The 14,017-nt window shown below is 32.9% G+C and overlaps 2 protein-coding genes across 2 annotated transcripts; one reads left to right on the forward strand and one right to left on the reverse strand.

Moving 5' to 3' along the window:
• Positions 1-1,878: 1,878 nt before the first annotated feature.
• Positions 1,879-3,750, reverse strand: LOC145014124 (dimethylnonatriene synthase-like). Its single transcript, XM_078972494.1, has 2 exons — positions 2,765-3,750; positions 1,879-2,666 (listed from the first exon to the last, which is right to left on the reverse strand). The coding sequence occupies exons 1-2, from the start codon at positions 3,704-3,706 to the stop codon at positions 2,037-2,039; spliced, it is 1,572 nt and encodes a 523-aa protein (XP_078828620.1). The 5' UTR covers positions 3,707-3,750; the 3' UTR covers positions 1,879-2,036.
• Positions 3,751-7,808: 4,058 nt separating this feature from the next.
• LOC145015980 (uncharacterized) lies at positions 7,809-11,262 on the forward strand. Its single transcript, XM_078974434.1, has 3 exons — positions 7,809-8,520; positions 8,864-9,271; positions 11,129-11,262. Exons 1-3 carry the CDS (start codon positions 7,809-7,811, stop codon positions 11,260-11,262), a joined length of 1,254 nt encoding a protein of 417 aa, XP_078830560.1.
• Positions 11,263-14,017: the final 2,755 nt, after the last annotated feature.

Genomic DNA, 14,017 nt, shown 5'->3' on the forward strand with positions numbered 1-14,017 from the left:
AACATATTTTTGTTGAATTTTTGTATTTAAAAATTATTTTATTGTTTATTATATTTATATAATTAACATATGTCAATATATATATATATATATATATATATATATATATATATATATATATATATATATATATATATATATATAATTTATTAACGGGATCCCCCATTAGAGTTTCGGGGCAGAACTGCCAAACCCCGCCTCCGCCCCCGAAATTAAAATGAGGGTTAATCTTGCCCCCGCCCCGTCCCCGTCCCGAATTGTTTTCAACAAATGCCCCATACGGGACTGGGCCCCCATGGGATTGGGGTCTCACGTGACTTTTTGACATCCCTAGAGCTAGTGGAAGCCTAGGTTGGTTTCGCCCACCATTGGATGTACTGACTTGGTATCAACCAAAACCCCATTTTTTTTGTGGGATTCTCTCTGCCTCGCAGATGCTGTTGTCCGTGAAATAACCCTCGCTGTCACCATGAAATAACCCCAATTTTGTGTAGAAGTAAACCGGGTTTTTTTTTTATTATTATTGTTTTATGTTGGCTGGAATTCATAAGAATTGATGGAACAATCTGTCAATTATTAATCTAGCTTTAAGGTTTAGAAGTTTCTAATTTTAGATAACTTTTGCACTGTTGAAAGTTAGAAGGTAAGTTATTGTTTTTCTTTTCTGATTAAAAGGTTTTGATTTCATTTCTGTATTTTTTATAGTTTTTTTCCGAGGACAGAAGTGTTTAAACATTGCATTTAAGTTTAATGATTATTAGAATGATGGTTGTTTTCGTGTAGTGTAGAAGCAAATTTATTTTTTGTGTATTTATATTAAATGAAAGGTTAATTTATGTATTTTGCAATAGAATGTGAAAAATTATAAGTGGTTTGCTTAAATTTTAGATTTTCTACGTTTTAGGGCCTATATTTTGTGGTTGCAAAAACTTGAAATTTTGGAGACATCCCATTCAAAGCGTAAGCAACAAGGTTAGGTTCCGAAACTTTAGCATTTATATTATTAAGAAGATCAATGAGGTTTTTGATACGATTGCAATATTTAGTGACAGTAGAAGTGCCAATAGTGATATTCTTGAGTTCATTGTCTAATTGAATTACCTTAGTTGCTTTGTTGGTTCGAAAAACCTTTTCAAGAATCTGCCAAAAATCATATGCAGTTGTTTGTTTATTGAAAGATCAGATGTAGTAGAGATATTTCAAGAGTGGCATACATCCATGACTTAACATTTGCATTCAATTGGTCCATTCTTTGACTTTATCTCTAGGAATCTTTCAGGTGGGAGTTTCAAGATATCGCTCACACCATATCCAATACAATGGATTTAAAAATGTTCATGTCAAATGTCCGTAGTTCACACTATCCAAACCGAACACCAACAAAATGTTTGATATTAATTATAGAGGAAGGTTTATCAGAAATAGTAGAAGATGATCCTGTAGAAGACGATCCAATCATTGTGAAGAAAGATGGATGTAATCTAGATATTTTCCCATGATAAAGGGCCAAATATAATGGAACGAACTATAGTACAAATAGATGAAGATGATTTATAATAATATGCTAACAAATAATATATTTTATAAAGTAGAGAAAAAGTTATAATTGTTTGAAATTTCATTTTTATTAATAACTTAAAATAAAGAATTTTACCAAAATAAATATAAAAATAAAAATGATGAGGGCACCAACACGTTCATGGACTAAGGTTTTGTAGATATTAATATATAACGATGTAGAATTCTATTTTTGATAAAATATAAATTTTCACTAGTAAAAAATCAAGCAAATATATTTTAGGTTAAGTAAAAAATTAAAATACTATGGATTCCTAATTAAATTGAAAATATAATGGATTGGTACTAAATATATATATATTTTATTTATATAAAAGCACTAGCGTTTTATACAAAACACTACATTATTCACAGAGATAAATCGATGCCGTCTTATTTCTTACATGTGTAAATATATGGCATAAGTGGCTAGCAGCATCGATCATCATGCATCTCTAGAATAATCCCATTGATCGATGTCAAAGGTGTTGATAGAGCTCTGGAGAAAGCCGAGGAGTGATAATAACTTCAAGTGGCCTCACCTTAGTCAAGGCAATGCCCAAGCCCTCGCTCATATCCACAGGCTTCCCCATTGGTGTCGACAAATCAAACCCCTGAAGCAACCGAGCGAGTGTCAAGTGAACTATTTCGAAAGCTAATGTGATTGCAGGACACACTCTCCTTCCAGTGCTGAAAGGAATGTATTCAAAGTTCTGACCCTGATAATTTAAGTCCGAGTGTTCTTCTAGAAACCTCTCTGGTCGAAAATCATGAGGATCCGACCAAATTTGTGGGTCGCGATGTAGCTTCCATATGTTAACAATCAGACGAGTCCCTTTGGAGATATAATAACCCCCAATACAGCAGTCCTCAATGGCCTCATGAGGGGGTGCCAAGGGACCTGGTGGGTACATTCGGAGAGTTTCCTTCAGTATGGCTTGTAGATACCTAAGGTTTTTTATATCTGATTCTTCGACCCATTTCCGTTTTCCTACAATCATATCAAGCTCCTTCTGGGCAGCTTTTAGGATGTGAGGGTTGTTCAGTAGTAAAGAGAGTGCCCACGTAAGTGTCAAAGCAGTGCTTTCTGAACCCCCGATCATGAGAACCTATGAAAATCATTTTAACCATGTTATATATAAATTGCTTTCAAGTTTCAAGAGACGATTAAATGTAGAAATAGAGAGAGCAAAACTTAGTTACGAACCATTGTTGTCGCCTTGATGATGGTTTCACGCCCATGGCCAAACATTTCAGCATCTTTTGACAGGGTTGAGAGCATCACATCCATGAAGTCGGCTTCTTTTTCACCACCATACTCTTTTCTCCTCTCAACATGTTCGTCAAGCCACTTTCCGATAACTCCATCAACCACTTTTGCCACTTGCTTCATAGCTTTCACATACCCTCCAATATCCATCCATTCCAAATATGGAAGGAATTCAGACACTATAAAAACTCCCATAAGGTACATCCCTTTCTTTATGGCTTCATGTACATGTAAGTCTTCGTTGTTACCTTCACTGCTACCCGTGATAGAAAATCTCTTCCCGGCTAAGATTTTAATAGTTATATTGAACGTTATGTTCTCAAACCACTTGCCCATGTCTATTACGGATGCTTCGTTTGCATTTTTTTGGGAAAACATAGAGAGCCCGTTAATGAAGTTTGTCACTTCTGAGCTACGAACATTCTTAAACTTTTCAAGACCATGACTTGTAAAGAGTTCCAAAGTGACCAGCTTTCGGATCTCTCGCCAATATGGTCCTGATTCCAGCGCAAAACCAGCATTATTATAAACCATGTGCCGGCTGATTGCCATGTTGGGCCTAGCTGCGAAATTCCGGTCATTGGTGGTAAAACATTCTTTGACCATCTGCCAACTGCTCACAACCAATGCTTGACGACTACCAAGCCGTAGAGTGTAAACGGCTCCGTATTCATCAGCGATTTTTCCAAGTACCCGTGCTAGTGGAGCTTGACCTCGTAGGAAATGAAGATGGCCTACTAAAGGCAATGCCCCTAATGGTTCTGGAGCTACTAGTTTGATACCTTTTTTTGTGTTGTTTCTTATGCTTCTTTTGTAATGACATAGTAGAAGCAAAAGCAAAAGCCCTAGAACGGGTAAAATTTGAGTAAAAGCTTCCATGTTGATATGGTTTTGTATTTTTGTTTTCTTACTTTGGAAGCATAACCAGCACTTCATATTTATAATGAATGACAGTCTAGACCGAAACAAAAAATCTAGTGTTCACGTAGTGATGACCTCATTACACTTTGATAAGGTTACATCTTGTTAGGCTTTGGTAGTTGTTATGCCGATCCTAAAAATATGACACATAGGGCCCACTAAGGATTTTATTATTCGTGCTACAATTTACTTACCAATAAGAAGGGTATACTGATATTTTTTAGCGTATGAAATAAAAATAAAAATAAAAACTTAAATTCTCATCGATGAATCAATAGTTAGATAGCATAATTTGCCACTGGTGGAATATTACCTATAAAATTTACCATCGGCAAAAAAAAATATTAGGGTGGTGTTTATTCGTGGTAAAGCAAGCCACCGTCACCTTACCGCCCGGCGTTTAAGTAGAACATCGTGAAGCCTTACATAGCTAAACTTGGTGAACAAGATTAAAGTTGATAAGAACATTCGTGTCTTTTGCATAGTTTAGAGACTTAAAAACGAATATTTGTCACTCTATCTTTTTGGGTGTTCGATCCTATTAACATTAATCTCATTCCCAATCTAGTTAGCTTGTTGTGATATGCATGTGTTATGCCGAGTGATATGCATGTGTTATGCCGAATAAAAAGCAAATTTTACAATTACTCAGTGTGGCCCCAATTTAAAGAGTGTTTTATATTAAAAATGTTAGTGTATATATAGATTTTAGCTCATATTGTTATATTGTAGCTCATGTTATATTCCATTTATGTTTCTGCCCAATGGTTATTGTATTTGTATATATATACTCCTATTGTATCATTTGATGGGATAACGAGGATTCAACATTAATATGGTATCATAATTGTATCCCGAGAACTTACCATTCCATTTTCTCTTCTTTCTCTTGCTTAATTACGATGGTTTCCTCCTAAAGTTGTAACGCTACTTTCTCCCTCACTTTATCGACCTCTTCTTCTCATCTCACATCGTGACGGCTGATAACCAAAGCAAAACTACATACAAAGCATTTGGGCACTATTAGGAAAATGTCTTTAATGGAATACATTGTGTGTCATTAAAGGCTACATATGACATATCAAATACAAGGTTTGTTTTGGGTGGAAAATTAAAAGAATCCCTAAAATATCTTTCATGAATTGCAGTGGACTAGTATCGTCGAGAAACAATTTCAGTTTGCAATAATTTTTATCTTGGCAGCAAAATCCTGAAGCCTTGGTAGCACATTTGATCAGTTTGAATTGCCTTAATGTGCATGTTTCATTCTCGGTTTACAATAAATTTTTTGTCTCATTGCATTTGCATTTATCACTACAAGAAATATAACGTTTAGCGGCGACACTATTACTCGCGATAAAGGGCTTTACTGGTGACTTTAGATATTGTGGCCGTTAAAAACCAGTGTCGTCGGTAATAGTGTCGCCGCTAAAGGGTTGTCATCCGAATCCGCACTTTCCCCCTATGTTACATCTGAACCGTTCGATGAGATATCCAATCCAACGGGTGGGGTGTCTTATCCTGTCTAACCTAATACCGGTGACATATATGTCGCCGCTAAAGTTTAAAAAAAGTCGCCGCTAATAGTTCACTAAAAATGATACGGTACCCTTCCCTCCAGTTTGTCACCGCTATTAGTGATTGTTGCCGGTAAAGGGTTAGGTGTCGTCGCTATTGCCTCTCGCATATTAAAAAAAAATTAAAAAAAAAAAAAAAGAACGCGCGCAGAAACCCTCTATTCTTCATTCTTCTTTCTATTTGCTTCCAATTTCCTTCACCATTTGGCCGTTTTTCTCTTCAATTTGCTTCTTCCAAGCAAATTTATCCCCACATTGTTCCAAGCAAATTTCTCTAGGTGTGGTTAAAGTTTTTGGGATCAATTTCTAACTCCATTTCTTGAAGAAAGGTAAATTGATTTGGTAATTTCATTTTTAATTTGTATGTTAATTTCGATTTGTAGCTTCATCTAGTGATTGAATGATAATAAATTGTTCATATTCTTGTTTTTGGTGGTGTTGTTTTGGATTAGAAACAAGTTATTCAATTTCTTGTTTGTGGATATTGAATAGCAATTAGTTGTATAACTCCCACTTGTAGTTTAGCCTTTAGGGACATTTGATGATTATTAAAAGCTGAATTTGATGACTAAATTGCAATAAATTGTTCAATTTCAGTGATTTTGGTGGTGTTGTTCAGTTTTTCCGGTGAGGGTACCTTCGGGTGAAGAATAGTTTTTCCGGCTACATATGCGTTGATTTCCGACACTACAGGTTCTATTATTTCATTTTTTTATGAATTTTGTATTTATATGTGAAATTATGTGAAAATTATCATATTTGAAAATTAGATTGTATATTTCGTATTTGTTTGAATGTATGTGAATTTGGTATATATATGCCAATATATGTGTGTTTGATGTATATGTGGTATATTAATATTTGGTATAAATTATATGTATTTGTTATAAGTAGGATGTTATTTTGTGTATGTGAATGTATGTATGTTTGTTGTAAATGTGGTATATGATTGTGAAACTTTTGTATTTGGTATAAATAAGATGTCATTATGTATATATGTGAAATTATGTGTATTTTGTTTAAGTAGGATGTTATTTTGTATGTATTTGTATTTGGTGTATATGTGCTATATGTATGTAAAAGTATGTAAATTTCATCCTCTTATGTATTATGTAACACTATGTGGTTTTGGTATAAGTAGGATGCTATAATTGAAAAAAAAAATTATTGTTATAATTTGAAAAAAAAAAATAACACAATAAAAAATATAAAATTGTTTCAAAACCTATATACAAAACTAGAAAGTTTCTAGTTTTTACCCAAGCTAACTCCAAATTAATTAACCAATAAGTTATATAGTTAACTTATAATCTTCAAAATAATTTATAAGGTTATATTTCTATAACCAATAATAATCGGTTACCATAAAAATAGGTTAAAGGATGCTCTAATTGAAAAAAATAATAATAATAAATTATTATTATAATTAGAAAAAAAAACACAAAAAAAATTATAAAATTGTTTAAAAACTTATATACAAATACTAAAAAGTTTCTAGTTTTTAAATGTTTTATTTGCAACATATTTATGTAATGTTATAAATTATATATATATATATATATATATATATATATATATATATATATATATATATATATATATATATATATATATTAATCTCAACGGTAAAAAAAAAAAAAACAACACAACAGCATAATATGTATGTAAAAGTATGTGAATTTCATATTCTTATGTATTATGTAATATTATGTGGTTTTCTTATAAGTAGGATGCTATAACTGGAAAAAATAAAAATAAAAAAAAATTATTGTTATAATTGGAAAAAAACACAAAAAAAATTTATAAAATTCTTTAAAAACTTATATACAAATACTAGAAAGTTTCTAGTTTTTAAATGTTTTATTTGCAACATATTTATATAATGTTATAAATTGTGTGTGTGTGTGTGTGTGTATATATATATATATATATATATATATATATATATATATATATATATATATATATATATATATATATATATATCGGTGGTAAAAAAGAACAACACAACAACATAATATGTATGTAAAAGTATGTGAATTTCATGTTCTTATGTATTATGTAAAATTATGTGATTTTCTTATAAGTAGGATGCTATAATTGAAAAGAAAATAAAAATTAATTATTGTTATAATTGGAAAAAAAACACAAAAAAATTATAAAATTGTTTAAAGATTTATATACAAATACTAGAAAGTTTTTAGTTTTTAAATATTTTATTTGCAACATATTTATATAATGTTATAAATTTTATATATATATATATATATATATATATATATATATATATATATATATATATATATATATATATTAATCTCGACGGTAAAAAACAACAACACAACAACATAATATGTATGTAAAAGTATCTGAATTTCATATCCTTATGTATTATGTAAAAGTATGTGAATTCTTATAATTGAAAAAAAAATGCTAATTCTGTATACTAAACTCTAAACCCAAAATTATGTTTCATCAACATCATGTCTATTGATAAAAGTTGGACTAATAATCCATATCGAAACCATCCCGAGTTCCAAGCAGGACTCAAAGCTTTTATCGAGCAGTCGAAGTCACACCTTGATAGTAATGGTAAAATCAGATGTGCGTGTGAAAAATGTGATAACCGTTACTTCAAGTACCCAACTGCAGTTGAACGACATATATTTATAAATGGTTTCAGTAAGTCGTACAAAATTTGGATCTATCATGGTGAATCTTTTATTCCTCCAATCGTCTTGCCAAGTAACCAAATAGCCGATTTAATCGATGATGTGATGTGGGAGTCGAGAGAAAATGATACCAACCTTGATGAAGGAACCTCGAATACAAGTGGTAGCGGTGTGGATGATGATTTTGCACAGTTGTTGGAAGAAATGGAAACTCAATTGTATCTTGGTTGCATCTTTTCTTCCCTTGAGTTTCTAGCAAAGTTAATGCATATCAAGGTGAACAACAAATGGACTGATAGTTCATTTGATCAACTCCTTGAGTTGTTGCAATTAGCATTTCCCAAAGGCAACAAGGTTCCCCTTTCACATTATCTAGCCAAAAAGAAACTAAAGTCTATTAGCCTGGGGTATGAGTCGATACATGTGTGCAAAAACGATTGTTGTCTCTTTTGGAAAGAACACGATTCATTGCAAGTTTGTCCCGTTTGTAAAGAGAGCCGATGGATCGATAAAAACACCAAGGGTAAGAAAGTACCTCATAAGGTGCTACCCTTAGACTACGACGTTTATATTGTTCGAGGCACACTACCAAAAATATGATTTGGCATAGTACCATACATTCAGAAGATGGTGTGATGCTTCATCCTGTTATGGGGAACATTGGCAAGATTTTGATAAAAAAAAATACCCCGACTTCTCGAGTGAACCCCGTAACGTACGCCTAGGTCTTTCAGCTGATAGTTTCAATCCATTTGGAAACATGTGTAATCCAGATAGCACATGGCCGGTCATACTCACCACATACAATCTGCCACCCTGGCTTTGTATGAAAGAGTCATCATTCATGTTGACTTTGTTGATTCCAGGACCGAAAGATCTTGGCAAGGATATGGATGTTTTCCTTAGACCGTTGGTGGGAGTGCTTAAACATTTGTGGAACTCAAGCATACGTATTAAAGATGCGGCGACAAACACATTCTTCACGATGAAAGCTATGTTGTTGTGGACAATAAACGATTGGCCAGCTCGTAGTAGTCTATCAGGTTGGAGTGGGCAAGGGTATAGAGCATGTGCTACTTGCAATGAAGACACTCCTTCGTACCGTGCAACAAACAAAGTCGTATATATCGGTCATCTTCGTTTCCTAGATCCTAATGATCCGTTAAGAAAGAGGTTGGATTTTAACGGTATGGAAGAGACAAGACCCGATCCCAGAAACTTTAGTAATGATGACATACAAGAGCAACTAGATCGCCTACTAACTCGTAAACCGGGTAATTAAACATCCTGAGCATGGAGGCGGGGAGCCAAAGCGACAAGATTATGAGTTGAACTGGTCGAAACGAAGCCTTTTCTACGAACTCGAGTATTGGTCTTCTCTACAGTTGAAACACAACATAGATCTCATGCATATCCAGAAAAGTGTGGACGAGAGTTTGTTAGGTACTCTTCTAATGAACGATAAAAGCAAAGACACATCAAATGCACGAGAGGACTTGAGAATTCTAAACATTCAGAGAAATGAATGGTTTCAAAAAAAATGGTGACAAGTTTCATAGACCCCAAGCATGATACTCTTTCACGAAGTCTACTCGACAACTCTTTTGTCAATTTATAAAAGAGTTTAAACTGTCGGATGGGTTTGGTTCTAACATCAGTAAGAAAGTGAAAGATACCAATACTAACATTATTGGGTTGAAATCGCATGACCACCACATTCTTATGCAACGTTTGATACCGATTGGAGTAAGAGAGTTGTTAGACAAAGATACGTATACACCTATTGTAGATCTTTGTACGTTTCTTAAGAAAATTTGTTCCAGAACATTGAAGGTGGAGGATATGAGGAAAGCAAAAGTAAACATTATTGCAATCTTGTGCAAGTTGGAAATGATTTATCCTCCAGCGTTTTTTGACATTATGGTTCATTTAGTTTTGCATTTACCTAATGAAGCGATTATCGGAGGATCGGTATGTATGAGATGGATGTATCCCTTCGAAAGGTACATGAAAAGACTAAAAACTATGTCAGAAACAAGGCAAAGCCGGAAGGTTCTATAGTTGAGGGTTATGTTGTTGAAGAAGCTTTATCATTTTGTTCGATGTACCTTCAAGAGTAAAGAATCGTTCGGAAAGAAATGTAGATGTTGTCATTGAAAAAACAAAGTTTTGGATGTTTGAGTCTAAATGTCGACCGGCCAGCACAACTCAAATCAAAACTCTTAATTTATTGGAAATGCATAACATGGAATGGTTTGTATTGAATAGCTGTGAACAAGTCAGATAGTATACCAAGTAATTAATCTTATCTCTAACTTTCATCCTTAATTTTTTTTATCTTTTTAAATCTATATCTTTTGGTCATCAACATAGGAAATTCAAATCTAAGCATCCCCAAAGTGATGAAAAGAGAGAATTTCGTAATTGGTTTTGTGAAAAGGTAATATAAATTAATAAACAAATTTGTTTCATTGATCTAACGAATACATAATACATATTAATTTATAATTAGTAGGTTCATAAAATGAAAATAGAAAACTCTCCAGAATTCCACAAAGAGTTGTCGGCTCTTGCAATGGGTACGCAAATGAATGCTTATTCTTACACCGCATGCATAATCAATGGTGTTGAGTTTATGGTACTTAGTCGTGACACACAACATACAACACAAAACTCTGGGGTTTTAGCAGTGGGTGAGAAAGGCAAAAAATATTATGGCCAGTTAGAAGAGATTATAGAGTTGAGGTATACACATGATTATTCAACTGTACTATTTTGTTGCAAGTGGTTTGATACTCGAACATGAGTTATTTCTAGTGATACTTTGACCAGTATCGACACACGACGCGAAGCATACAAAGATGATCAACTCATATATGCTTCATAAGCCAAACAAGTGTTCTGCATCAGAGAGCCAAAAAATAACCATCGGTGTGGTGTCGAGCATGTTAATCATCGAAGTATTTGGGATCTACCATCGAACAATGACCTTGTTCAAAATGTTGACAATGTCTCACACGAAAATGTAGACAATGTCAATGTGCTTCAAAATATCTCTTCATCCGATGCTCCACTTTTTATCGATTTCAGTATGAACTTTTAAAATATTCCTAAAGTCATTGTTGATGTAGAAAGTGCAAATGAAGTTCCTCCGCCAACTGGTAGAGTCAATGATGTTTATGATTGCGAGACTGATTACGATGAGATCGATTCTGATTATGATACCGAAGAAGACACTGAAGGATATGAGGAAGATTCAGATTAGAATAGTTCTTATGTAATGTGTTTTTGTAATATGAACTTTATTTGGATTTTGTACTATGTGTTTGTAATATGTGTTTGTAACATGTTTTTGTATATGTTATAGTTTTTTCAGGAAATGATGAGCATATGAATTTTGTTTATGTATACCATGGCTGCTGTCATGGGTCGTGGACAAGGGGGAGACAGAGCTGAGAACCCACCTATCCCAGGTGGTAGAGGTGTCGGTCAGCATGAGCAAGACGGTAAATATTATTATGAATTTTTATTTAATATTTTTGTTCAATTATTATAAATTAAATATCGTTTCTAATAATTTTTAATTATATTTGTAGTTGAGGAACGTGCCCAAAGGAAAGTTCGAGGCATAGCAAAAAACATAAAACTTGAAAAAGCAATTTTACGAAACCAAGGGAAACTAATTACCTTGCAATATGATATGGATATCACATTTGATCCCATCAAAGAGCCGAAATACATGTTTTCCCGAGAAGTTGGAAAAACAATGTGGCAGATGGTCCCGTTTGACAAATGGACTTGGAAAAAATTTCCCCTTCAATACAGAATACCGTGTTACAACATTTAGCGGTAATTATTTATTTAAATATATTTTATATGGTTAACTATAATTTTTTTTACTTGTTTAACTTTTTTTTTGTAGACAAAGTTTGATTTGGATTAGATGTACCAGGATGTACAAGCTAATCTGTTGACAGAGAGTTTTCAAGAAGCTTTGTTAAAAGGTTATCGAGAACGTAAAGCTGATGCAAAAGAATATTTGATGTTAGTTGGAGGGTATAATGATATCTCGGGAGCATTAGCCAATCCTCCGGAGGGTATGCTAGTTGATAACTGGGCGAAGGTAGTTGAGTATTTTCAAATGGACGAACACAGAATTGCATGAGAAAGGAACAAAAAAGTCCGTGAAATGCAAACAAGTGTGAATCATGGGGGTTCGAGCTCGTATAGCAATACTTACTATAAGAAGGTACCGTACTTTACATGTAATTATTTATTTAAAATATAATCTAATATTTAAAGTTAAACAGAACCTTAAGAGAGTGGAAACGTTTCGCAAAGCTCATACCGATAAGAAGGTGTATTTGTTACTGCTGAGGCGAAACAACAATACGTAAGTATTTAATTATAATTTTATCATATAATTAAATGTTTATTTATACTTAATTATTACTCACTTTTGGGAGTTACAGAATCGGTTAGTTGAAGAGCTGTTAGAACAAACTCAAGGTGAAAGTGAGTTAACCCCCACTCAAGAAAGAGCTGCATTCAAGAAAGTATTAGGAGAGCGACGTGGCCATATTAGAGACATTGGCCGTAAACCTTCTGCTCTCCTGCCGATTTCACAACCTTCGCAACGATCACAACAATCACAGGTAAAACAATCTACTTTGGTTTTTGTCCCAAGTGCAAGAAATAGCAATGTACTTTGGTTTTCTATCTTAGTTTAAAAATATCAATCTACTTTAGCATCGTAGAATGCATGTTGAATTGGTAATTTTGGTTTTGTGGAGATTTTTTGCTAAAAAGTTTGGTAATTTGGTTTTTGTCCCAAGTGCAAGAAATAGCAATGTACTTTGGTTTCCTATCTTAGTTTAAAAATAGCAATCTACTTTAGCATCGTAAAATGCATGTTGAATTTGGTAATTTTGGTTTTGTGGTGATTATTTGCTAAAAAGTTTGGTAATTTGGTTTTTGTCCCAAGTGCAAGAAATAGCAATGTACTTTGGTTTTCTCTCTTCGTTTAAAAATAGCAATCTACTTTAGCATCGTAAAATGCATGTTAAATTGGTAATTTTGGTTTTGTGGTGATTATTTGCTAAAAAGTTTGGTAATTTGGTTTTAATCCCAAGTGCAAGAAATAGCAATGTACTTTAGTTTTCTATCTTAGTTTAAAAATAGCAATCTACTTTAGCATCGTAAAATTCATGTGGAATTGGTAATTTTGGTTTTGTGGTGATTATTTGCTAAAAAGTTTCGTAATTGGGTTTTTGTCCCAAGTGCAAGAAATAGCAATGTACTTTGGTTTTCTATCTTAGTTTTAAAATAACAATGTATTTTGATAGTTTTTGTTTATGTTTGACAATCTAACTTATAAGTTTATATATATATATATATATATATATATATATATATATATATATATATATATATATATATATATATATATTGTTATTAATTATGTAGTTGGAAAATCTTCGTGCAATGCTCAGCGACCTGGCATGTAGGGATGAGCTTTATTCATTTTTTCAATCCCACAATAATCAAGGAAACGATGGGAATGAAAATGGTGGTATGTAAGGATGCGTTTTAGTTGCATATGTTGTCATGCTTTGCTACTTTGTAGATTGTAAAAATTTGGTTGCTTTGCTACTCGAATATTATGACTTTTGATATTTAATTGTAATCAGATGTTTGTTTGTAATTTGCATTGACACTATTATGTTTGATATTTAATCGGATGTTTATTTGTAATTTGCATTGATACTATTATTTTGATATTTAATCGGATGTTTGTTAATATTTAATTTGTAATTAGCGTTGACACTATTATTTTTGATATTTAATTGAATATTGTTATTACCGGCGACACTTTTACCGGCGACATTATCACCGCCAACCAAAATCATTTATTAAAAAAAATAAAAAATGAAAACTATTATTACTGGCAACAAGTGTTATTACCAACGACATACTTATTAGGGGCGACAGAACTCATTAGTGACGACATAATCAATAGC

Source organism: Lactuca saligna, chromosome 9 (genome assembly GCF_052625555.1).
Source record: "Lactuca saligna cultivar CGN05327 chromosome 9, ASM5262555v1, whole genome shotgun sequence".
In the NCBI taxonomy this organism is placed as follows: domain Eukaryota; kingdom Viridiplantae; phylum Streptophyta; class Magnoliopsida; order Asterales; family Asteraceae; genus Lactuca; species Lactuca saligna.

Coding starts and splice junctions, on each gene's coding strand:
- LOC145014124 (XM_078972494.1), bottom strand. CDS start 3,706: ATGGAAGCTTTTACTCAAATTTTACCCGTTCTAGGGCTTTTGCTTTTG. Junction 2,667..2,764: donor TCATCAAGGCGACAACAATG/GTTCGTAACTAA, acceptor TGATTTTCATAG/GTTCTCATGATCGGGGGTTC.
- LOC145015980 (XM_078974434.1), top strand. CDS start 7,809: ATGTCTATTGATAAAAGTTGGACTAATAATCCATATCGAAACCATCCC. Junction 8,521..8,863: donor GATCGATAAAAACACCAAGG/GTAAGAAAGTAC, acceptor TGTTGATTCCAG/GACCGAAAGATCTTGGCAAG. Junction 9,272..11,128: donor CCTACTAACTCGTAAACCGG/GTAATTAAACAT, acceptor TTGTTGATGTAG/AAAGTGCAAATGAAGTTCCT.